Genomic DNA, 21,395 nt, shown 5'->3' with positions numbered 1-21,395 from the left:
GCCATTCAAACCTGTTACTTGTCACTTGACCTGCATAAAGTATGATGGGAAGAGTAGGCAGTCACAGCTACAGTGAACCCTGTCAGCTTTGGCAGAAAGAGCTGAAGTCCGTGGCTGGACCTGCTGAAGTTGGGACTCTCATGCTTAGCAGGCTGGAGTTCCTGGGTTAGCAGTGACAGCTACATGCAGCCACCGAGCGACATGCAACACTGAGCATTTGGAGTGCTCCTGAGCTCTCCTTTCTGCTCAGGAGCAGTGAATGCATCTCCACAGCAGCTCCAGCTGCATCCTGCTCCCAGAATACCTGCAGGAGATGAGGTGTAGTATGTGTAACATGGAAGATGGATGTCTCTGGCAAATTAATTTGTCTTCATGACATGGAGATTCTTAGTCGAAAGCGATGGGACAAAAAATAAAATACCTTTGCAAGCGTTGTAGAGTGTAAGCTGATCTGTCAGATGCGTAGAGTTCTTCATTAATAGCTGCCTTCCTAACAAATCTGTGTTGTTCCATCCCAGGGGATCCATGTCGAGTCTGGAATCTTGCAACAGTGGCTTTTCCCAGCTGAGTGGAGCCACCACATCGTCCAGCCAGTCCCAGAGCAGCTCCCATCTTTCTAGATAGCAGGGCTGAAGCTGCAGCAGCAAGGAAAAGTCACCCAGGGCTTCCTGCTCTGCCAGAGCTGCTCTGTGCACCAAACCAAAGAGCCTCCAGGGGCTGAGCCTGGAGGCAGTCGTTTGCCTGACCACAGGGAGCAGCCATTTGGACACAGAGAGGCTTCTGGGAGCTACTGTGAACATCAAACTTTAGCACTCATATGGCAGACTTAGAAATTTTTATATCAGATGCCTACTTCTCAGTAGTCTTTTTCACAAATGGGTTTTGAATGAATGTGAGTTTGCATGAATCTGTGTTACTCCACTTGAAAGGGCTCTTTCCAGTCAGTCCTTTTCGTATGTAGAGGAGGCTGATGTTGCCTTATCTGTTTGCTCTGTAGGACTATTCATCTGTAGCAAAACGAATCTAGTTTCCTGGGTGCCCAGGGTACTGGTTACATATCAGAGTGTGAAATGGGCACTTCAGGTGCAAGGACTTAAACTGGAAATTCCTTTATACAGAGAGGATGTTTCAAAAATCAGTTCCAGGGTCAAACCTAAAATCTCTTCTGATCTGACAGGATGCTACTAGGAAATGGGTTGGATTGCTTTTAACCCACTGAGATACAAGTCAAAATGGGTTTTGAGAAGGGAACCCGACTCCAGTAAGCAGCATCTTTCTGGAAGACTACTGTTCCTCTTTCCTCAGGTTTATGAGCAATAATGAGTAGATCCGATCTATCTCATCCAAGTGGATGGGAGCCGAATCATAAAGGGCTAAGAAAAGCAATATTTTATTTCCTGAAGGCACAGAATTTTATGGCAGTATTATAGAACTCGCTTCATTAAAACACAAGTTAACTTGAAAACTTTAAGAAAAGGCATGTACGTATTTAAGCTCTTACTGAAAGATATTTATTCAAATACTAGCTTATTTTAAATTAATTTTTAACTTATTTGTAACTTCAGAAATGACTATTAAATCCAGTCACCTTTTTTAATGGGATGAACTTTGTTGTAGAAAGGCATAACTGATTGTCTTCAATTCCAAGAACTCTTTCTACTGAGGTTCTACTCTTTGGGATCGCTGGATGTTCTCTGTTAAGGGCTCTGTCATACCCAGCACTTGGGTAAGGGCTGTGTGTCACCATCTCCTGCAAGGGGAGGTGACACTACAAGGCTTGGGGACTCTGGAGGGATGTTTCTTAGGATTGAGAAGTGAGGATGGAGTTCAGGAGCTGGAAGAAGATTGTGCATCTTCTGTGACACACCAAAAATACCACCTTTGTCCCTCATCTTCATCCATTATTCCAGAGAGTAGATGTGCAACAAAGGCACCAGTGATCCAGTTATTGGGTTGGGTAGGGAAGTTCATGTTCTTGTCTAGGTGGCAACAAAATGAGAATAGGTGTCACATACTCCATTGCCCGTGGGCAGTGTCTGCAGCTGGCAGGACTTGTGGTGTGGACAGATGTTTGCTTTTGGATCCAGCTGTGCTGATTGAAGACCCCATCCCCACCATGGAGGTTACCTCTGACAGATCTGCTGCCCAAAGAAGGATCGGGAGGGCTGTTGGATCCTGTGGTGATTGGAGCTATCTCAGCCAAGCAGCTCATGTGACCTAACGTGAAGGAGCTTCCAGTCCCCAGGTGGGGAGCAACACAAACTGCTCCAGGCTTGGGCTGGGGGAGCATGGTTGGTGGTGGAAGTGCAGTTTCCCCCTCGGGCACAGCCATCCATGCACCATCCACAGCCTTTTCCTCAGCAAAGACTTGGCGCTGCTTTCCCTCTCACCAAGCTTTTAAGGCTGATGGAATCTGTGCGGCCAAGAACAACACTCACAGCAGTTCCTTCTAATCCTTTTTTAATGACTGCTTTGGAAGCACCAGGCATTGCAGGAGAAGAGCCCGGATATCTGGAACAATGGGAGACAACTGTGTTCGTATGAGCTGTTTGGGTGTTTTCAGGGTTGGAGCCAAAGCAATTGCTCGCCCACCTTGCATCTCTCACTCTAAGAGTGGAACAGGTAACTAATGCAGGCCATGGGGAAATTCTCCAGCTGTTCCATGGACTTCACTGTTTCTCCCAGATGAATGGAACTTCTGGCTCTGGCATTACAGCAACATTAGAGTCTGACAGAGAGGCAAGAGCACTGCCTTTGCTCTGGAAAATCAAGAGTGCTGGAACTAAAAGCACATGTGTGTATCCCTCATGTCAAATCCTTTACCTATAACTAATTCTGATGCTAGAACTAGTTTCAAATGGACTCCCAAAGCACCAGGAGCAAACCCAGCCTCGTCCTACCTGTGCTGATTCAGGATTTCAGCTTCTTGTGGCTTGATTCTTGCATAGTTGGTCACATCCGTGGTGGTGACATTCCCATTTCCCACGTTTCCCTTGGCTTGCTCTGGTTAAGAAGCTCTTCCATTGCACCGGATTATTATTTTACTGTAAAATGTGGCCTGTGCTGTTCTCCTCCCACCAGTAGCTGGTTTGGGTGTTTAACTGCTGTCAGTGGGGCACCTGGAGCGAGGCAGGGCTCTGAAGGAACTGGGAAAAGCCAAAGGGCTGGTTGCAGGGAGCAGTCCTTCCTCCTGTCTCCAGGGAAATCACAGCCTCGTTTTTATCCCTGTTCCTCAGCCTTGTCACCCTTCTTCCCAAGAGATTCCGGTTCATGTCTGTTTGGGAGGCAGCTTGTGATGGCTTCTTTGTCAATTTTAAGCAAAACTGGCTACCAGTGTACTTGGCTACCACTTTCAGTAATGCAATAGAGATTGCTTTCTTCCTGAATGTTAACAGGAGAAAGCTGGCAACAGCCTGGATGTTGTGGCAGTGCTCTGCTTTTTAAATGTGACTTTGTCAACTGCACATACAACGAGAGAAGCAAAATTCTTTTAAAACACCTTTTCCCCCCTGGAATGACATCAGAAAATAAACGATGCTGTTTCCGTCACAGCAACCTCTTGTGAGTTGAGATGGGGACAGCAGTGTCCCAGCAGCAGCTCCTTGGTGAGGTCAGTGAGCTCAGGCTGTGTTCAGGTAACTACCTGGGTACCTACATGGAGCTCTAGCTTACTGAGGAGCTTTCCCCTCTTTCCAGTATCCCATATGCAAAACGCAACACCTACCTCAAAGAGCCGTTGCCATGGTTCATGTGCGATGACGTGGGGCTGTAGGCACAGCGTTGCGCGTCAGTTACAGTTAAATAGGGCTATGGGTGAAACCTATATTCTTGGCAATTCCTACAGGTTTGCCCCATCCTGGTGTTTGCCAGCTTCTGTTCTGGAAGAACTGGGAAAGGCAGGCAGAGAGTGTGGCACCAGAGGGCAGGCACTGTAGAGGGCCACCAGGCTGGACTGCAGTTGTCATTCAGAGCAAAGCTGACTGCAGTACTGAGTTCTTATAGAATCCCAGACTGGTTTGGGTTGGAAGGGACCTTAAAGCTCATCCAGCTCCAACCCCCTGCCACGGGCAGGGATGCCTTCCACTAGACCAGGTTGCTCCAAGCCCCTGTGTCCAACCTGGCCTTGAACACTGCCAGGGATGGGGCAGCCACAGCTTCTCTGGGCACCCTGTGCCAGCACCTCAGCACCCTCACAGGGAAGAACTTCTGCCTAAGATCTCATCTCAGTCTCCCCTCTGGCAGGTTAAAGCCATTCCCCCTTGGCCTGTCCCTACAGGACCTTGTCAAAAGCCCCTCTCCAGGTTCCTTGTAGCCCCTTCAGGTACTGGGAGCTGCTCTAAGGTCTCCCCTTAAGGAGCCTTCTCTTCTCCAAGCTGAACAAGCCCAGCTCTCTCAGCTTGGCTCCAAGAGCAAGAGACGCTCCAGCCCTCACAGCATCTCTGTGGCCTCCTGGTGAATCCTTGTGGCTGACCATTTTCCCATCTTTCAGGTTTGAAAAGGGCTTTTTAAACTGCTGTAGACAGAACTAACAGGCACTGAGGCCACTTCCTAGTGGTTTCTTGGGTCTTTTGCACTTGCTAGTGGGGAAAGAGTGATCCTGTCTATCCTGAAGTGAGGAAATCCTATGTGACCGCAGCTACTGCAGCTCTGCAGATGCATCTGCTGCAGTCACAGGCACAGCCTGGTTCCTGTCACTCTGAGGGCTGGGTGGGTTTGGTTGTATCCCTTCCCTTTCAGTAACAGGAAAGCAACTTGTAATAAGAATTTATAATCCCAATTTAATTAATCAAAAGATTTTGAAAAGGCCATCATCACATCATCTTAAATCTTAACGCTTACTGCAGCTTGGGATTCTTGGTGGGGAGGGGTGAGCCCAAGTGTCTGCTCAAGGAGTTTGCTCTCAAGGCCTAAAATTGATGATCATTTGCAACCTTTATTTGTGATGATTCCTATACCTGATAATTTCCCTCTTAGAAAGGGAATCATGTTTACTGGCTTTTACTGATATCAACATCCACTCCAACCTATTAGTTACAGTTAGAAGGTAAATGGGCATTAATGATTTTAGCAGCACTTTCTCTCCTTGCAGCTTCAGTTTTATTTATTGAAATCCTGTTGTTTTTCAGCCAAACCCCCCCACCTCAAGTGCTCTCTAAGAGCACACCAGCACAGCACAGGGAGCTTTGTACTGTGATCCTGGCCAGCACATGGATGTGGTTACAGTGTCTGCAGGCTCTGGGAGGAGCTGAACATTCCTGTATGTTGGAAATAAAAAAGCATCTCTGAAGCACATGGTCAAGTGTTTGATGCAACTGTTCAAGCTGTGGGAAACCTGGATTCAAGCATGAGTGTGGTTTCTTTCCTACAGCCCTAGAGGTGAGGCTGTGTTCAGCCCTTCCTGCTTCTTAACTCAACTGTGCTTGTATTTATTCCTGTATAAGCAGAATTTTTGTCCATTTTCCACACCACAGCGAGGTCCAAGCCCTCATCCTGCACTGTCGCTGTCAGTTAAAGTAAAAAGGGCCCCAAGGCATTCAAGTGGCCAACCACAAGGACCTGGGAAGGCATAGTGTCCTCCTGCAACTGAATAGTAAGAACCTGAGCTCCAGGCAGTTACTGTTAATAGACTTTATTCAGGGTTCAAATTGCCTCTGTAAGTAATAGAAAAATAGAATCTTCCATTTACAGGTTGATTTGATGCCAACAGTGGCAGAAAAATTACATAGCCTTTTCCTGGAGAGATGAAAAGCTGCATAAAAATGTTAATATTGGGCTCAGATGGGCTCTAACCCCCTCGCAGCACCAGAGGTGCACATCTGCACTGGTTTTCCCTCACATGGAAGCAAATTCAAAGCCTAAATGGGTTGTGCAAGGATGTATTCCAGTAAAATACCTGATTCCAGCCAAGGTGCCCAGGCTCTGGGGCGGCTGAAGCACTTGCTGGCCATGGGCTTGTCCCTCTGCTGAGGGAAGGGCAGTTCCAGCAGCAGTGAGCAGGGGCCACTACTTGTGCCAGGCTGCTGCTCATCACACACCTTCTGAACTACTCCTAGGAGGAAGGATTAGGTAAGACAACACCCCGGCACTGCAGTCAGCACAGCTCAGGTGAAGAACATGCTGCCAGCAGGCACCATGCTGTACTGGCCTTGGAGGCTCCCATGGGGCCAGGATGGGACTGGAGAACACTGGTTTATTGTGAGCTGCTCTAACAGCCTCCACCAGCTGCTTCAGTGTTCTGATGAAGTCTGAGCTTAGCAGGGAAGGGCAGACAGCTACAGACTGCACGAGCCTTAGGCCAGCTTCCTTAAGCCTAGCTTTATGCTAAAGGCAATTTATCTTGCACCTTAAAAGCACTTCCTGCTGCTCTGGTGGGAAGGGACCTTTCCGAGGTGCCCATGGCTCACATTCCTCACCTGTTTCGCTCAAGTAGGGGAGGGAACCAGCCCCTTTCCTGCTGTAGCTGTGGTGTTCCCTTACCCACCTGCATGTGTGGGCCTTGGCCCCAGGGCTCATACCCTGCATCCTCTCATGGCAACTAATCACTCCTGTTGGCCCTGGCTGGAGCAGCAGGGGATGGCTGATAATCTGGCCACATTCTCCACAGGACTGGGCCAGCAGCAAAAGGATTTTCTTTGACTGAGGGATCTGCTGCTGCTCTGGGGTTAGTCAGGAGTTTTACATGTGAGGTCAGAATAGCCTCTGACAGTACAAGGTGCAGGTAAGATCCCTCGTCTCTTCTTAGCTGGGACCCTAAAGGAGGGCTTGACTTTGGTCCTGAGCATCTTCTGTCTCCCAGGCAGCCAAGGACGATGTAGGACTGGCTTCCCCGTTCATCTTCCTCAGGGGCTGGTAGAGGTAGTCACCACCCTCGTGGTGCCTTTCTGACCTGGCCTTGAGGAAAAGGCCAATGTTGCCCATGGCACTGATCACGAGCAGCAGAGCCAAGACAGAGGTCATGGTGATCCAGGTTTTCCTGTGAGACAAGAAAAATGCAGGTGAGCAACACCCCTGGGCCTGCCTTCACACAGCCCAGCGTGCAAATGGTTCCTCAGGGTTTGCGCTCCCTTCTCTGCCAGCACAAGCTTCTGGTTCTGCTCTTGGGCAGGTGAGACCATGCTCTGTAAAAGCCTCTAACAGGCAAATCATAGAATCCCAGACTGGTTTGGGTTGGAAGGGACCTTAAAGCTCATCCAGTCCCAACCCCCTGCCACGGGCAGGGACACCTTCCACTCAACCAGGTTGCTCCAAGCCCCTGCGTCCAAGCTGGCCTTGAACACTGCCAGGGATGGGGCAGCCACAGCTCCTCTGGGCACCCTGTGCCAGGGCCTCAGCACCCTCACAGGGAAGAACTTCTGCCTAAGAGCTCATCTCAGTCTCCCCTCTGGCAGGTTAAAGCCATTCCGCGCAAATGGCTGGGTTTAGCTTTCCGTCAGTCAGCACATGCCCAGCTGTGCCTGCAGAGCCACAGCAGCCTCACCCACAGGGCAGGAGCTGTGTGCTGGTGTGGGACCTGCCCCTGGCTGTGTTGCAGTGCAGTGGTGGGAGAGGAGAGGGAGCTCCTGTCTGACTGGGGGCACGAGCTGTCACTGATGGGGGCTTCAGCTCAGTACCTGGCTGACAATGAAGACTTTAGCACCCTCCCTTTCCCAGCAGGAGAGCTGTGGGTACCACAGAATCCCAGCTCTAGTGGAACCTGAACACAGGTGGTTTGGGCAGTGAAGGGGCAGGTCTCTGAGCTGCCCTGGCACCCAGGAGGTGGTGTGGACACCTCCACCTCCCAGTGAGCAGCTGCTGGCATGGACTATGTGTATGTGTACATGTATGTGATGAGTATTATACACTTACTCTGACAGAGAGAATTTTTCTTTGCTCCTTCCTTTACTCTGGGAAGCCAAACACTGCCCAGCTGGAAAACAAAGAACAGAGGGAAGAAAGGCAGTGTTGGGGGAGGCTGTAGAACTCCACCGAGAAAGAACCACCTGAAGTCAGGGGACAGCTAGGCAGAGCTGATAACTGAGCAAACACCAGGTTGGGCACTTAACTGCTCTTCTAACTCTGGTTTTAAAGCCACAAGTGCTGACAGAGGTACCTTCGTTTAACTGGCTGGAGGTGACGTTGCAGCTGCCTGTCTCCCGGTCGCAGGGACACGAGTGCTCACAGGGACATCGCTCCAGGCAGTTCGGCCCATACCAGCCCACGGGACACTCTGGGGAGTTGAGTACAAAGAAGTTGGTCATTGTCAAACCTTCACCTGCCTCCAACCCCCTGTCTATCACTGCAGCTGCCCCAGCACAGCCCTGACTGCCACCTCAAGCTCGCTGCTCAGAGCTTCAGACCACGTCTCACCAAGGTGTTTGTGTTGCTTCTGCCACTGCAGCAGCCTCTGGGCTTGTTGTGGAAGCACAACAAGGTCGTTTTCTCCCTTTCCATATCTGCTGTCCAGCCCTGCTGTGTGGCTTGAAGGTGCAGCAGGGGCATCAGTGGCTGGTTCCTACAGGGAAGCAAGGGCTCCTGCCTGAGCACTAGCATGTGGAGGGCTCTGGGGCTCAGCCCCAGCCTTCCTGCAGGCTGCTGTGGCTGTTCCACCTGCACCAGCCCCTGAGTTCATGGCTGCTGCAGTTTGTGTCCAGGAGCAGTTTAGGTAAAAGGGATGGGGCTGGCTGAGTGTTCAGGGGCTGGGAACACGGTGTCACTAAAGGTACTGTGCACACAAGAACTTTACCCCCACACTGTAATGAAGTGGTGCTGTCACCAGAGCAGGCTCATCAGTCAGATATGCAGGGGGCTCAAGTACTGGAGCAAAGCTTGAGTGGCTACACCATGGAGAACAGTTAGTGCTCTGGTAGCACTACCAGGTGCAAAGCTGGAGGTGGAAGGGTGTAAGCCAGAACAGCTCTTTGGAGCATTTCAGAGGCATGGACTGGGGTCACCTGAAGCCCAGCTACAGGCAGGGCCTGGTGCAACACCCTTAAGGGAAGGATGCCAAGTATCCATGTTCTACCCTCACGAGCTTTGGGGAAGTAATGCTGTTCTCTGGGGCAGACAGGAAGGAATCCACACTTCTCTAACAATGAAGAAAATTTCTCCCTCTCTGCTCCCTTCTTTCCTTTCTTGCCAGCCTGGGTAGCACAGGGAAGCCCCTAAGAGCTGGGAGCTGGCAGCTCACACTCCAGCTGTGAAGCCCTGAGCCTGCCTGGCAGAGCTCACCCTTGCTTTGCTTACAGGAGGTGGCTCAAAGGTGACACAAAGCCTTCTCCCAGCCCTCACCTTGCTCGCAGCTGGTGCCGTGATACCCGGCCGGGCAGGAGCAGGCTCCATGCACAGGGTTGCATGAGCCGCCATTCTGGCACTGGCATTCCCGGGCACAAGCAGCTCCGTAGAACCCAGGAGCACAGGCTGCAGGAGACAAACAGAGGGGTCATCAGGGCCCTCACTCAAAGCCAATCAAGCCCACCCATGCTTACACCCACCAGCAGCCACACACAGCTGATGGCTGCTCAAGAGAGCAGAAGCTGAGTCTCTGCTGCCTTGAACAAGGAGCCGGGGCTCCGAGAGCTTCGCCCCGAGCCAACCTTCAGATGCTCAGGCTGTAGTTAAACTCATGCTGCAAAAAACAAGCAGCACACTGTGTAGCCTTTCCCTTCCTGCTCCCTCTTGGGGAGCCCCCAGCCTGCCACTGCAGGCAGCCAGCTCTTAGGAAGTGGTGCTAGGAAGCAGTGGAGTGGAAGTCAGTGTTACCTTCGCTGCAGTTGCTGCCAATCCAGCCAGCGTCACACAGGCATCCAGCTGTGCAAATACAAACAGGCATTAGCAACAACAGAGAAAGGCTTAGAAACAGCAAGAACTCCAGATCAGGAGCCTCTGCTTCTGGGGGGTCCCTCTTAACTCTCCCTGTCAGGGAACCCAGGGAAGAGGAATCCTCAACTTGCAGATTAGGTTCAAATACGTACCCACTGCAGCTGCCAAACACACCAGAACCTCCCACTGCCTGCGTTTGAGACATTAACTCAGGGTCAGCAACACTGAGCTCTGCCCCATCACTTCCACTGCACCGAGTGGAACCAGGGAGGCAGCACAGAAATGGGAGAACAGGACTGAGCAGGCACAGAAGAGCAGGAGCTGGGGGTAGCATCACAGCAGTCCCTAGTCAAAGCAAGTTCATGGCAGAGTAGCAACAGCACACTTGGAAAAATCATGATGCAGGAGAGTCAAGTAAAGAAGGAACAAGGAGGGGAGGGGGCAGAGCTCAGTGTTAATACACTGCACTCCACATCAGCAGGTTTACAAACAAACCAGGAGCAAAACCCAGGGGGCAGAAACGGAAACTGAGACACCGAGTTTGAAGTCGAGCCCTGATACAGGTCCAGTTTCCAGACCCGAGCCCCAGCCCTGCTGCAGCCTCCAAAGGCAACGTGTTCCAACTGGCTCTACTGCTGCTTGGGATGCTGGAGGGGAAGGGCAAAGCAGCTCAAAACACCCAGGTGAGACAAGGGCTGAGACACACAGCTCCAGCTGGCTTCCAGCGCATGAGCTGGCCACACATCTGCACCTCCAGCCCCAAAAAGGCTATGCCCCATGGCCCCACCTCTCCAAAGAGGCAAAGGAAGCGGTTGCTGCTGATGCCAGTTCCTGTGAGCTCCACTTCCACAAACCAGAGCGGGAAAGGGCTCTGTGAAGCAGCCAGGGCTGTGCACAGTGATGTGCTGAGGCTGCCCATGGTGCCGACAGGCAGGTGAGCGCTATCTCTTAGATTTGTGCTCTCCCTAGAGCTACCCACGGGCACCCACTGGCATCTATCTCTGTGTCAGAAGCACCACAGGGACTCACAGTCGGTGCAGACGCCGTGCAGGCTGCAGTTGGAAGGACCACAGTCCAAGATGTCACAGGCTGGACCTCTCCAGAAGGTGCCGGCACAGCGGCACTGCCCCTGCACACAGGCCCCGTGGCCGCTGCAGTCCGCGGGCTCGCAGCCGGGCTCGTGGATGCACACGATGGTTGAGATGTTCCGGGGGCAGCGCCACATGCTGTCAAAGGAGCTGGGGACAGAGACAGGTCCCCTGAGGCATGCAGGCACTGTGCTGCTCCCAGCCCTGCACAAAACCAGCTGATCTAATCCACGTTTTCATCCCAGTTCACATTGGCAAACACTGATAATGGGAAAATACAAATGTAAAACTGGGCTGGAGTCAATGTCTTAAGTGTTGGCTCCTATGGGGTAGGAGTCATGTCGAACACAGCATTACAGGCAGCAACATGCAAAGTCTCCCTTTAAGCAGTCACAGCTTCCCCAACTTTGGCCTTTCCTTGAATATTTTCTGCTTTGCCATAAGTGATGTCATTGCAGTTATAGCAACACATGGCTTTCTTCTGTAAGGAAGAAGCTCTTCCCTGTGAGGGTGCTGAGGCGCTGGCACAGGTTGCCCAGAGAAGCTGTGGCTGCCCCATCCCTGGCAGTGTTCAAGGCCAGCTTGGACACAGGGGCTTGGAGCAACCTGCTCTAGTGGAAGGTGTCCCTGCTTGTGGCAGGGGGTTGGGACTGGATGAGCTTTAAGGTCCCTTCCATCCCAAACCAGTCTGGGATTCTGTGATTCCATTCTATGAACTGTCAGACTGCAAACTGAATTTTAAATTCCCTTGTGTTTACAGTCAGAAATTACTAAAAAGCTAAACCAAAATACTCTTTAGGTTCCCTCACGTGGGGCAGGGGAGGGTCTCCAGGTCAGTGTTTCTTGTCCACAATAATAAGCTGTTGACAGATCTCCACTAATTCCTGTGCACATGCAGCTCTGAGTCTCCCAGTCTAAGAGCTGTTCCTTATGTGATTCCCACATTGGGCCACCCAGTCACAGCAGCAGCTTTGCTGCATGTCTGAAAACAGCTAAACTGTAAACCTGAGTGACTAAGTGGAATAAAATATGTAGTCACTAAATGACTTTAGAGTCTCTCTGTCCCTCAAACCCTGTCCTGCTGCTTCGGAGCAGGGGCAAGAGCCAAGCTCTGCACCCTGACAGGAGCTGCGGGGTTACTCGTGCCACCAGCACCTACCAGTGCTCAGAGGGGTAGCTTGCCAGAGTCCCATTCAAGACCAGCGTGGCAGAGCCTCCCCCGTCCAGGTTGATAGCATTGATGAGTCCCTGCTGCTTCAGAAATTCAGCCATTTCCCAGAGGTTGACCCTGCAAAAGCAAACACTTGTTCATTGCTCTGTTTGCAATGAAACTGCTCTACCAGGAGCCTGGTCCCTCTGTGCAGTGGAAGGGGGAAGCTGTCTCTCATCCCACATAAGCTGACTTGCTGCCTGGAGGCAGCACTGGCCTCTTCTGGCTCTGCCCAAACGACACCAAACAGCAGTGCCTTCAACTTGAGCTCTGCAAGTCCCCACCCTAAAACACATCCCTGACAGCTGCAGGGTCCCTCATGTTCCAGTGACAGGATTTAAAAACCCATCTTGCACCTGCCTCAGCCTTCACCAGCCCTGGCCTTACCCTCTGGATTCTGTCTGTCCATCCACATGAACCAACACCAGCTGCCCCTGACTGTCATGTCCAACTGCAGTCCTGGCTGATATCACGTTGATGAACTTGTTGAAGGTTCCTGCGAGGAGAGGGAATAATTCACACACCACCGGGGTGACAGAACTGGCTGTTGAGACAGATCTGGCTGTGAAACAGCTCCCAGCAAGGAGCTTGTCTGAACCGAAAGGCCAGAACAGAGCCCACGTTCCTCTTGTTCATCCAAGCCCATCAGAGGCACAACTCATGCCCAGGCTGAAGCCAGGCGTTGCAGGATTTACCTGTGGTTTGAGTGTCACTGCACTCAGCCAGTTGGCTCTGACTGACGTACACTTCTCCACCTCTCAGGAGCCAAACTACCCCGCTCAAGAGCTGCATAAAAGGGTTTGCTTGATCCAAGACATCTTCCTCAGACAGGTAACTAGGAAAGAGCAGAATGAGCAGGATGAGTGCACCCTCAGTGAGTGTGCAGATAGCACCAACTTGGGCGGGAGTGCTGGTGTGCTTGAGGGTAGGAAGCTCTACAGAGGGATCTGCCCAGGCTAGGTCCATAGGCTCAGGCCAACTGCATGACATTCAACAAGGCTCAGTTCCGGGTCCTGCATTCGCACCACAACAACCCCATGCAGCACTCGAGCCTTGGGGAAGAGTGGCTGGAAAGCTGCTTGACAGAAAAGGACCTGGGGGTGCTGGTCAGCAGCAGCTGAACACAACCCAGCTTGTGCCCAGGCAGCCAAGAAGCCAACAGCATCTTGGCTTGGATCAGCACCACTGTGGCAGCAGGGCCAGGGCAGCGATCATCCGCCTGTACTGGGCACTGGTGAGGCTGCACCTCGAATCCTGTGTTCAGTTCTGGGCCCCTCACAACAAGAGAGACATTGAGGTGCTGGAGCGGGTCCAGAGAAGGGCAACGGAGCTGGTGAAGGGTCTGGAGCACAAGTGTGACGAGGAACGGCTGAGGGAACTGGGGGGGCGCTAGTCTGAAGAAGAGATGGCTCAGGGGGACCTTACTGCGCTCTACTGAAGGAAGGTTTTAGTGAGGTGTGGAGGGGGCGGTCTCTTCTCCCAAGTGACAAGTGATAGGATGAGAGGAAATGGCCTCAAGTTGTGCCAGGGGAGGTTTAGACTGGATATTTGGGAAGGCTCCTTTGCCAGAAGGCTTGTCAAGCTCACAGAGGAGCTGAGGGCTGCGGGTGAGGATCAGAGCTCTGGCAGAGCAGTGTGGGTGCCAGCACGGTGGGTCTCTGCCGCAGGCTGCCTGCTCAGGAAACGGAGGGTGAGACCTGCTTCAGAACACTGGAAAGAGCCTTATGTTCATGGGCCCAGAACTTCTGGGGGACTTCAACCACCGTGGCACCTGCTGAAAGGGCAACGCAGCGGAGCACAGGTAATCCAGGAGATGTCTGGATTTCTACTTAACAGTGAGCAACTTAACATGAGACAGTTTTTTACTGTCGAGGTTGCTCAACCACAGGAACAGGTCTGCCCAGCCAGGTTGTGGAGTCTCTATCCTTGGAAATGTTCAAAACCTGATGGAACATGACCCTAAGGAACCTGCTCCAGCTAAGCCTGTGCTGAGCAGAGTGTTGGATGAGGCACCTCCAAAGTCCCTAACAACCGCAAGGCTTCTGTACTGCAGCTAGAGCAGTTAAGTAGTCTGTTCTGCCTCTCCTCTGTGGGGAGGAGAGAGACCTCTCCCCCTTCTACCATGAAGGGGGTACTTCGAACTGTACCTGCTGCATGTTGGGAGGGGAGACACAGGAACCTAAACAGCTAGAGATCATCAGAGTAACTGAACAGAGTAATGGCCAGAGAGAGCTCCATGGGGTGCACGTAGGACATCCCTCATTTCAGCACCGAAAGCATGCTTCTGCTCTATCAAGGAGGCAGTGCCAGGGCTGCCTGCCTCAGTTGGTCCTCAGCGAGCAGAGAGCACTCCAAAACAATCCCCAGGTTCTTACCCAAACACCATGGTGCCATCCTTCCGGATGCCAAACTGAGCGTTCTGCAGGCCTCCCGAGTTTCTCACCAGCTTCCCATCACTCACAACGTTCCCAAGGCACTCTCCAGTTCCCATGTCAAAGTAGCCACCGTTCTGGGCCACCAGACACCTCCCGAGCCTTGCGGTCTCTTCCACAGTTGCTCTGCGGTGAGCCTGGCAGCCACCCGTGCCTCCTGGCTCCAGCACAGAGAAGGTCCTCAGGGGGTTCCTCACGAAAGTGAAGTGGCCATAGACCGCCCTGCGGTCCTCACCCTCCGGGGGGATGTAAGACACAAACGTTCTGGTGGTGGCCACCGGGCCGCCCGTCCTGTTGTCGCTAGGCCAAGCTTCGTGCGTTACATTGCCGTACTTGAGGGGCTGACAGTCTCTGACGTGCCTGTGGCTGTGCCGGGGGCCGTGCGGGGAGGGGAAGTAGGGCTGCAGCACAGGGTCCACAGCGGAAATACTGCAAGGAGAAGATCCAGTTGTCCCAAGGCTGCGCTGCCCGAGTGCGCCCGCGACGCTGCGTGGTGGGAAGGCCTCGCCGCCATCCCTGTCCCCGGGAGATGCCGCTACCTCTGTAATCCGCCCCAGCATGAGGGGGGCTGTCCCGCCTCGTACCACAAAAACCAAGCCCACCTCGGGGGACCGGCTCGGCGGTGCCGGGCCAGAGCCCCAGGAAAGGACCAGCCGAGCGGGAAGGGACCCTTCGCACCTGGACGGCGGGGCTAGCACCGCCCCGGGCACCCGCGCGGCCACTCACCCAGCGCCGCGCACCGCCTGCAGCCAGCCGAGCGCCGCCAGCGCCGCGGCCACCACCGACCGCCCCACCGAGACCGAGACCGGCACCGGCGGCCGCGGCCCCCCGCCACCCCCGGCAGCACTCGCCGCACTGGAGGCCGCCATCTTGGCGGGCGCTGGCAGCGCGCCCCCTGCCGGCCGGCGGTGGCTCAGCCCCGGCGCTGGGGCCTCTCGGCGCGGGGAGGGCCGGAGGGGATCCTGCCCCTCTGTTGCGCTCTGGGGAGACCCCCCCTGCAGTCCTGATCCAGCTCTGGGGCAACAACACAAGAGGGACGTGGAGCTGCTGGAGCGAGTCCAGAGGAGGCCACGGAGATGCTGCGAGGGCTGGAGCAGCTCTGCTCTGGAGCCAGGCTGAGAGAGCTGGGCTGGTTCAGCCTGGAGAAGAGAAGGCTCCTTAAGGGGAGACCTTAGAGCAGCTCCCAGTGCCTGAAGGGGCTACAAGAAAGCTGGAGAGGGGCTTTGGACAAGGGCCTGTAGGGACAGGCCAAGGGGGAATGGCTTTAACCTGCCAGAGGGGAGATAGAGATATGTTAGGCAGAAGTTCTTCCCTGTGAGGGTGCTGAGGCGCTGGCACAGGGTGCCCAGAGAAGCTGTGGCTGCCCCATCCCTGGCAGTGTTCAAGGCCAGGATGGACACAGGGGCTTGGAGCAACCTGCTCTAATTGGAAGGTGTCCCTGCCCGTGGCGGGGGGCTGGCACTAGAGGAGCTTTAAGGTCCCTCCAACCCAAACCCGCCTAGACAACTCTGTACCACCTGGCTCCTATCGCCGCTCTATCATCAGCCCCGTCCCAGCTTCCCATAGCGCGTCGCCGCCAGGGGGCGCCCCGCCACCCTTTTCCCGCCGCCGGCGCCGCAAGATGGCGGTGGGCAGTACGGCGCTGCTGCTGCTGGCGGTGGTGCTGGCGGCCTGGCTGTGGCGGCGGAGGCGGGTGGCGGCGGGCGGCGCGGGCCAGGTGTGTGTGGTGGTGCTGGGCGACCTGGGCCGCAGCCCGCGGATGCAGTACCACGCGTTGTCGCTGGCCCGGCACGGACGCGACGTCGCGCTGCTGGGCTACCTCCGTGAGTGACGGGAGTGGGGGGGAACCCGGCCTAAGGGGACCCCGCCGCGGCGGCCGGGCCCGGGCGGTTCGGGAGCGGCGGTCGCTCCTCTGACGGGTCTCTCCCATATGGCAGAGAGCAGGCCGCACGGAGACGTGCTGCGGAGCGGGAGGATACGGCTGGTGCCCGTGGCGGACCTGCGGGGACTGCGAGGTGAGCGCGGGGCGGCCCCGGGGCTGCGGCGGAGCCAGTCGCCGGGACCGGGCCGAAGCGTGGCTGGGGCGGGGGCTGGTGTTCGGGCGGGGAAACGGGGTTTAGTTGGGGAATACCAACAACCAAGGGTGGGTTGGGCCTCGTTGCCCGCGGCGTGTCCTGGTCTCCGCCGCCTTGGTGCCTCCCTACGTGTTTTAAATCCTTATCTCTGTTGTATTGGGGCGCATTGATGCTCCAGCGCGGAAGCATTAACGGGGTGGAAGCATTCATGGAGTGGAACGGGGAAATAGTCTTCATTTTTCCTTTTTCCCCTATTTTCTGTGCTTTGTTTTCTTTTTTTATCCACACGTACCCTGACTTCTTTCCATACAAAATACAGAATGGGAATTTGTAGGGACTGTGAGATGTTTGTGTAAACCCACATGTGTATTTCTATAGAGCATGGTTATTTTAAACCTTTCTGGTTCTGTTACAACGTGCATGTTTCTGCACAGAGAGCTGTTAGTATTCTTACAGGGTTTTCTGTCATTTCCCAGTTGGTCCAAAGCTTTTGCAGTATGTTGTAAAAGTCATCGTGCAGGCAGTGCAGTTACTATACATGATGCTGAAGATAGATCAGCCATCCTATATTCTTCTTCAGGTATGTTTTGGGGCTAATTTTAATAAATACTGCCACATTACAGGGCATTTTTAGCAGTCTCAGACACAACACAGTCTAATTATTTGAGTACTACGACTGGCTTAAGCAATGGTTTAAATCTATATCAGATGATATTTTTGGGTCTAAACTTTGATTTTCCTGTTAACATCTCATGTTTGTTCTTCCAGTTAGCTGTTGATCTTTCAAACTTCCTGGGCATGGATAGTAGTAAAGAATAAATCTTAATAGCAATGCTTGTGTATTTATTGGAGGAGAATGTTGATCCTGATCCGGCAGTGAAGTTCAAAGTGCCTACTAGCCCTTATAGGAGAAACTGGCAGTTCTATAGCTGGCGAATACAGAGTTGTTCATTGAGATCCTTTAAAGTGATGTAACTTCAATAATTTTTATTTCCCTGGTAACTGCTTAGTGTTTGTCACTGGACCTCAGTTTTATGCTATTTTGACTTGTTTTATTCCTTAAACAGAACCCTCCAGGCTTACCTGCTATAGCTGTGGCCTGGCTAGCATGTCTCTTCTGGAGAAGCAAGCTGATCATCGATTGGCACAACTATGGATACACTATAATGAGTCTGAGCCACGGAAGAAGTCACCCACTAGTACAAATTGCAAAATGGTTTGTACAGTTATTTCTTCTCCTCTTTATAAGTTACATACCTTGCTGAATTCAGAAGGATGGAAAACAGCTGGGAGAGTATGTTGATATTCTAATGGCTTTAACCTGCCAGAGGGGAGACTGAGATGAGCTCTTAGGCAGAAGCTCTTCCCTGTGAGGGTGCTGAGGCCCTGGCACAGGGTGCCCAGAGGAGCTGTGGCTGCCCCATCCCTGGCAGTGTTCAAGGCCAGGTTGGACACAGGGGCTTGGAGCAACCTGGTTGAGTGGAAGGTGTCCCTGCCCGTGGCAGGGGGTTGGAACTGGATGAGCTTTAAGGTCTCTTCCAGCCCGAACCAGTCTGTGAATGTAATTAGCTGAGGGCTGTTTCTGTGAGGGGTTTCTGGATTTTGCTGTGTTAAACTACTTTCTATTTCAGAAAGCAGGTTCTGTAAAATGCCTTTGTCAAGCATGTAGGAAGGTGGTCTCATGAAGTAGGCAGTTGCTTTTATGTGCATGTGCAAACTCTGATCTTGTTATTAAAATTTCTTTACTGTGTTTTTTTACTCTCTAATGCAGCTCATTTTAAAGTGTCTGTTTCTTGCTGAATCTAATTGATTTCATGTAGATAAACACTTTAAAGGCTTTTGAGTGTGATGTTCTTAGGCCTTAAAGGATAAGGAAGTGATGCTGTATCCCTTCTCATAAACTGATCCTGGCTCAGTACAAGGAGTCAATCAATAATTGGTGATTAAATTGCAGTTACTGGGGGCAGCTGGGTTTCTTTTGGTTCTGTTTGGCTTTGCATTAGCATGTGCCATGCTGGGCAGTTGTTTGGCTGATGCAATTGCCTGCCTGTGATTTCTGACTATGATTTCATTTTTGTCAGGTATGAAAAGCTTTTTGGGCGTTTGTCTGACTATAACTTGTGTGTCACTAATGCAATGAAAGAAGACCTCTGGGTGAATTGCAACATAAAGTAAGTCACACACCTCTAACAAATGAGTATGCAAAGTAAAATGAAAGAACATATTCCTGATAATTCTGGATTCAGAGGGATCTTACAAAAGCAGCTTTCCTAAGCCCCTCCATCAGCACTGAAACACATCAGCTCAGTTTTGTATGAGGTTGTGGAGTGGGGGCATTCAAGAATCTTCATTACTCTTCATAATTAACACCCCATTGATAAGAAGGTGGCAGCTGGGGGTTGTGGAGGTTTGCTCCCAAGCTCCTCAGAATCAGAATGAAGCAGACATCATTGCATTTCTTAACACTTAGTCTGCACTACAGGTTTTGCTTTTGCAATCAGAAGGCTTTAAGATCCAAGTTGCTCAGGATCAGTTACAAAGTAGATTGGAAAGTCAGGACTATGATGCATGCAGTTCTTACAGTTGCATTATACCCCTTGGATGTGCACATAGGAGAGGGGGGCCTTTGTACAGGAGTAGTATGTCCACCTGGGTGTAGTCCAGCAAACTTCAGGAATACAGAAAGTTGTCAGAGTCAAAAATTAATGATTTTGCTGATTGATTTACTTAATTACCTTTTGCATTACCTTGTTGTAGCCTGTCACCGCACCATGTACATGTTATTGCATGTGTTCTTTACTGAACTTGTGAATTTATTCCATTGCAGGGCAGTAACACTGTATGACAAGCCAGCTGCTTATTTTAAGGAAACACCATTAGAACTTCAGCATCGTTTGTATATGAAACTTGCTGAAGACTGTGAGCCTTTTAAACCACAGTATGTGTAAGTCAAGCGTGCAGTTACAGTCCTTAAACAGATAACAGAGAGTTATTGCACTGAGTTACCAGAAACACTGTTGCATGGGGCCAGGAGTCACTGAGCAGCAGCAGGCAGAGTGGGCTCTGTGCCCTTGGCAGCTGCTGCTGTGCAAGTTACCTTCATTGTCCTTAGGAGAGGCCAGAGTAAGTGAAATGGTTCGACTGTGATAACACAGTGCTTGGTGTGTGAGATAACAGAAGTGCTTGATTTTTGAAGCAGTTGGCAGAAGTACTGAGGCAATCTGTAGTAGGATCTCTCTAAGGTGGTCTCAGCAGTTGTCTAGTTCCCACTGAGCTGGGAGACAGTGCCTGGCTTCAGTAGTAGCATCCCTTCTTTTCACTGAGCACGGAGAGCTTTCAGGATCTTGGTCTAAGCATTAAACATTCCCCCCTGGCTCTGTGTGGGATGTCTCCTGTAGGAGGTTTGTAGGGGAGTCACTTTACCAAACTAATGCTTGAAACTATGTGAAAGCTTTAGTGTGTAGCAGTTTCTTTTTGGAAATGACTGCCACAGAGTGAGTTCTGAGTTTGAATAAAATGCACCCTTGGCCTCCATGCTGTACTCTATGTTTGAAGCAGAGTTGGAAAGAGGCTGGCTGTTTTCTCAGCTTGTTGAGGAAAATGCTGTCAGAAGGTGGAGTCATGCCTATAGCAGTAATGTAACAAGGCTCTCGGCAACAGGAAAGAGTAAAATGGTCTCTCTTATGATCAGGTCTCTCTCTCTGCAGCTCAGTATTGTAATGACTGTGTTTCTAGAGAAGGTGAGCAGCAAATCTGACACAAAGTGTTTGGAAATGCAGGTCAGTTCAGCATAGTGTTGCCTCTGTGTGTGTTGGCTGTTTGTGTAGCCCATCCTCAGAAAACTCTGTTTTCTTAGTACAGAGTCTGTCAGTTGGAATGGTGAGAAATCAGCCTTTACAGAAGTGGATGGAAGCAGTGGACACGTGAGGAAGAGCAGAGCACGGCCAGCGCTTCTCATCAGCAGCACGAGCTGGACAGGTGTGGGAACAGAGTGTTATTTCTAATATTTAACCAGTATTTAACAAAAGAGAAAAGAAGGGCTCTTTGTACTTCCTCACACTTGACATGCTGCAGAGGCACATGTCACCAGTGGCAAAATTGTGTTTTTCATTGAATCCTAGAATGGTTTGGGTTGAAGGGACCTTAAAGCTCATCCAGTTCCAACCCCCTGCCATGGGCAGGGACACCTTCCACTAGAGCAGGTTGCTCCAAGCCCCTGTGTCCAACCTGGCCTTGAACACTGCCAGGGATGGGGCAGCCACAGCTTCTCTGGGCAACCTGTGCCAGCGCCTCAGCACCCTCACAGGGAAGAACTTCTGCCTAAGAGCTCATCTCAGTCTTCCCTCTGGCAGGTTAAAGCCATTCCCCCTTGTCCTGTCCCTACAGGCCCTTGTCCAAAGCCTCTCTCCAGGTTTCTTGTAGCCCCTTTAAGTACTGGAAGATTGTTATAAGGTCTCCCCTGAGCCTTCTCTTGGCTGTAAGAATTTGAAGACAAGTTGTAAATTATCTATCTCAGTGACTAAAAATGAATTATTTGTAAAGTTGTGTTGTAATTATAGAGGCTCAGCTTCAAGAATTATCAGAAGAGATTTCCTACTTTCTTTAACTTTAATTCAAGGTGTATTATCTCGCATGATGGTGTAAAATACATTAAAAACCTAAAATGTTTACTCCTTCATTACTGATAATGTGTGGAAACGAATCCATTGCTAGTAACCATGAGCAGAGGCACATTGTCTGTGCTTCTGAAATAACAGGGCAGTTTCTACCGTGACTTATCTACCTTTAGAAT

The 21,395-nt window shown here is 51.7% G+C and overlaps 3 protein-coding genes across 19 annotated transcripts in view; 2 read left to right on the top strand and 1 right to left on the bottom strand.

The window, feature by feature from the left end:
- Positions 1-5,287, top strand: part of SEC14L5 (SEC14 like lipid binding 5) — a 40,917-nt gene extending 35,630 nt beyond the window's left edge. For all 3 annotated transcript variants that reach the window (XM_030481293.1, XM_030481294.1, XM_030481292.1), the window contains one exon: positions 519-5,287. In XM_030481293.1, coding sequence (XP_030337153.1) covers positions 519-624 — 106 coding nt within the window. In that variant the 3' untranslated portion in view covers positions 625-5,287. The remainder of the gene's footprint in view (positions 1-518) is intronic.
- On the bottom strand, positions 5,081-15,410 carry NAGPA (N-acetylglucosamine-1-phosphodiester alpha-N-acetylglucosaminidase). The gene is made up of 11 exons (XM_030481295.1): positions 15,255-15,410; positions 14,472-14,957; positions 12,792-12,931; positions 12,484-12,592; positions 12,046-12,174; positions 10,828-11,036; positions 9,739-9,786; positions 9,268-9,396; positions 8,090-8,206; positions 7,846-7,906; positions 5,081-6,973 (listed from the first exon to the last, which is right to left on the bottom strand). The coding sequence occupies exons 1-11, from the start codon at positions 15,395-15,397 to the stop codon at positions 6,751-6,753; spliced, it is 1,794 nt and encodes a 597-aa protein (XP_030337155.1). The 5' UTR covers positions 15,398-15,410; the 3' UTR covers positions 5,081-6,750.
- ALG1 (ALG1 chitobiosyldiphosphodolichol beta-mannosyltransferase) overlaps positions 15,240-21,395 on the top strand; it is an 18,439-nt gene continuing 12,283 nt past the window's right edge. For 11 of the 15 annotated variants that reach the window (XM_030481307.1, XM_030481306.1, XM_030481303.1 and 8 more), the window contains exons 1-7: positions 16,132-16,351; positions 16,466-16,543; positions 17,080-17,183; positions 17,671-17,819; positions 18,685-18,774; positions 19,431-19,547; positions 20,460-20,581. In XM_030481307.1, the coding sequence (XP_030337167.1) occupies positions 16,150-16,351; positions 16,466-16,543; positions 17,080-17,183; positions 17,671-17,819; positions 18,685-18,774; positions 19,431-19,547; positions 20,460-20,581 (862 nt within the window). In that variant the 5' untranslated portion in view covers positions 16,132-16,149. Of the gene's footprint in view, positions 15,250-16,121; positions 16,352-16,378; positions 16,544-17,079; positions 17,184-17,670; positions 17,820-18,684; positions 18,775-19,430; positions 19,548-20,459; positions 20,582-21,395 lie in introns of those variants that run through there. The other 4 variants (XM_030481310.1, XM_030481305.1, XM_032919844.1 and 1 more) reach the window with 4 other exon arrangements.

This window comes from Strigops habroptila, chromosome 4 (genome assembly GCF_004027225.2).
Source record: "Strigops habroptila isolate Jane chromosome 4, bStrHab1.2.pri, whole genome shotgun sequence".
Classification (NCBI taxonomy): Eukaryota; Metazoa; Chordata; class Aves; order Psittaciformes; family Psittacidae; genus Strigops; species Strigops habroptila.
The sequence above is the reverse complement of the archived record's forward strand: the minus strand, read 5'-3'. Positions and strand labels throughout refer to the sequence as shown.

What these genes read in the sequence shown, in the direction of transcription:
- NAGPA (XM_030481295.1), bottom strand. Translation starts at nt 15,397, where the DNA reads ATGGCGGCCTCCAGTGCGGCGAGTGCTGCCGGGGGTGGCGGGGGGCCG. An exon ending in GGACAGACAGAATCCAGAGG is followed by an intron (nt 12,175 to 12,483) that starts GTAAGGCCAGGG and finishes TTGCTTTTGCAG; the next exon opens with GGTCAACCTCTGGGAAATGG. An exon ending in CTCCAGCCAGTTAAACGAAG is followed by an intron (nt 7,907 to 8,089) that starts GTACCTCTGTCA and finishes TTTGTTTTCCAG; the next exon opens with CTGGGCAGTGTTTGGCTTCC.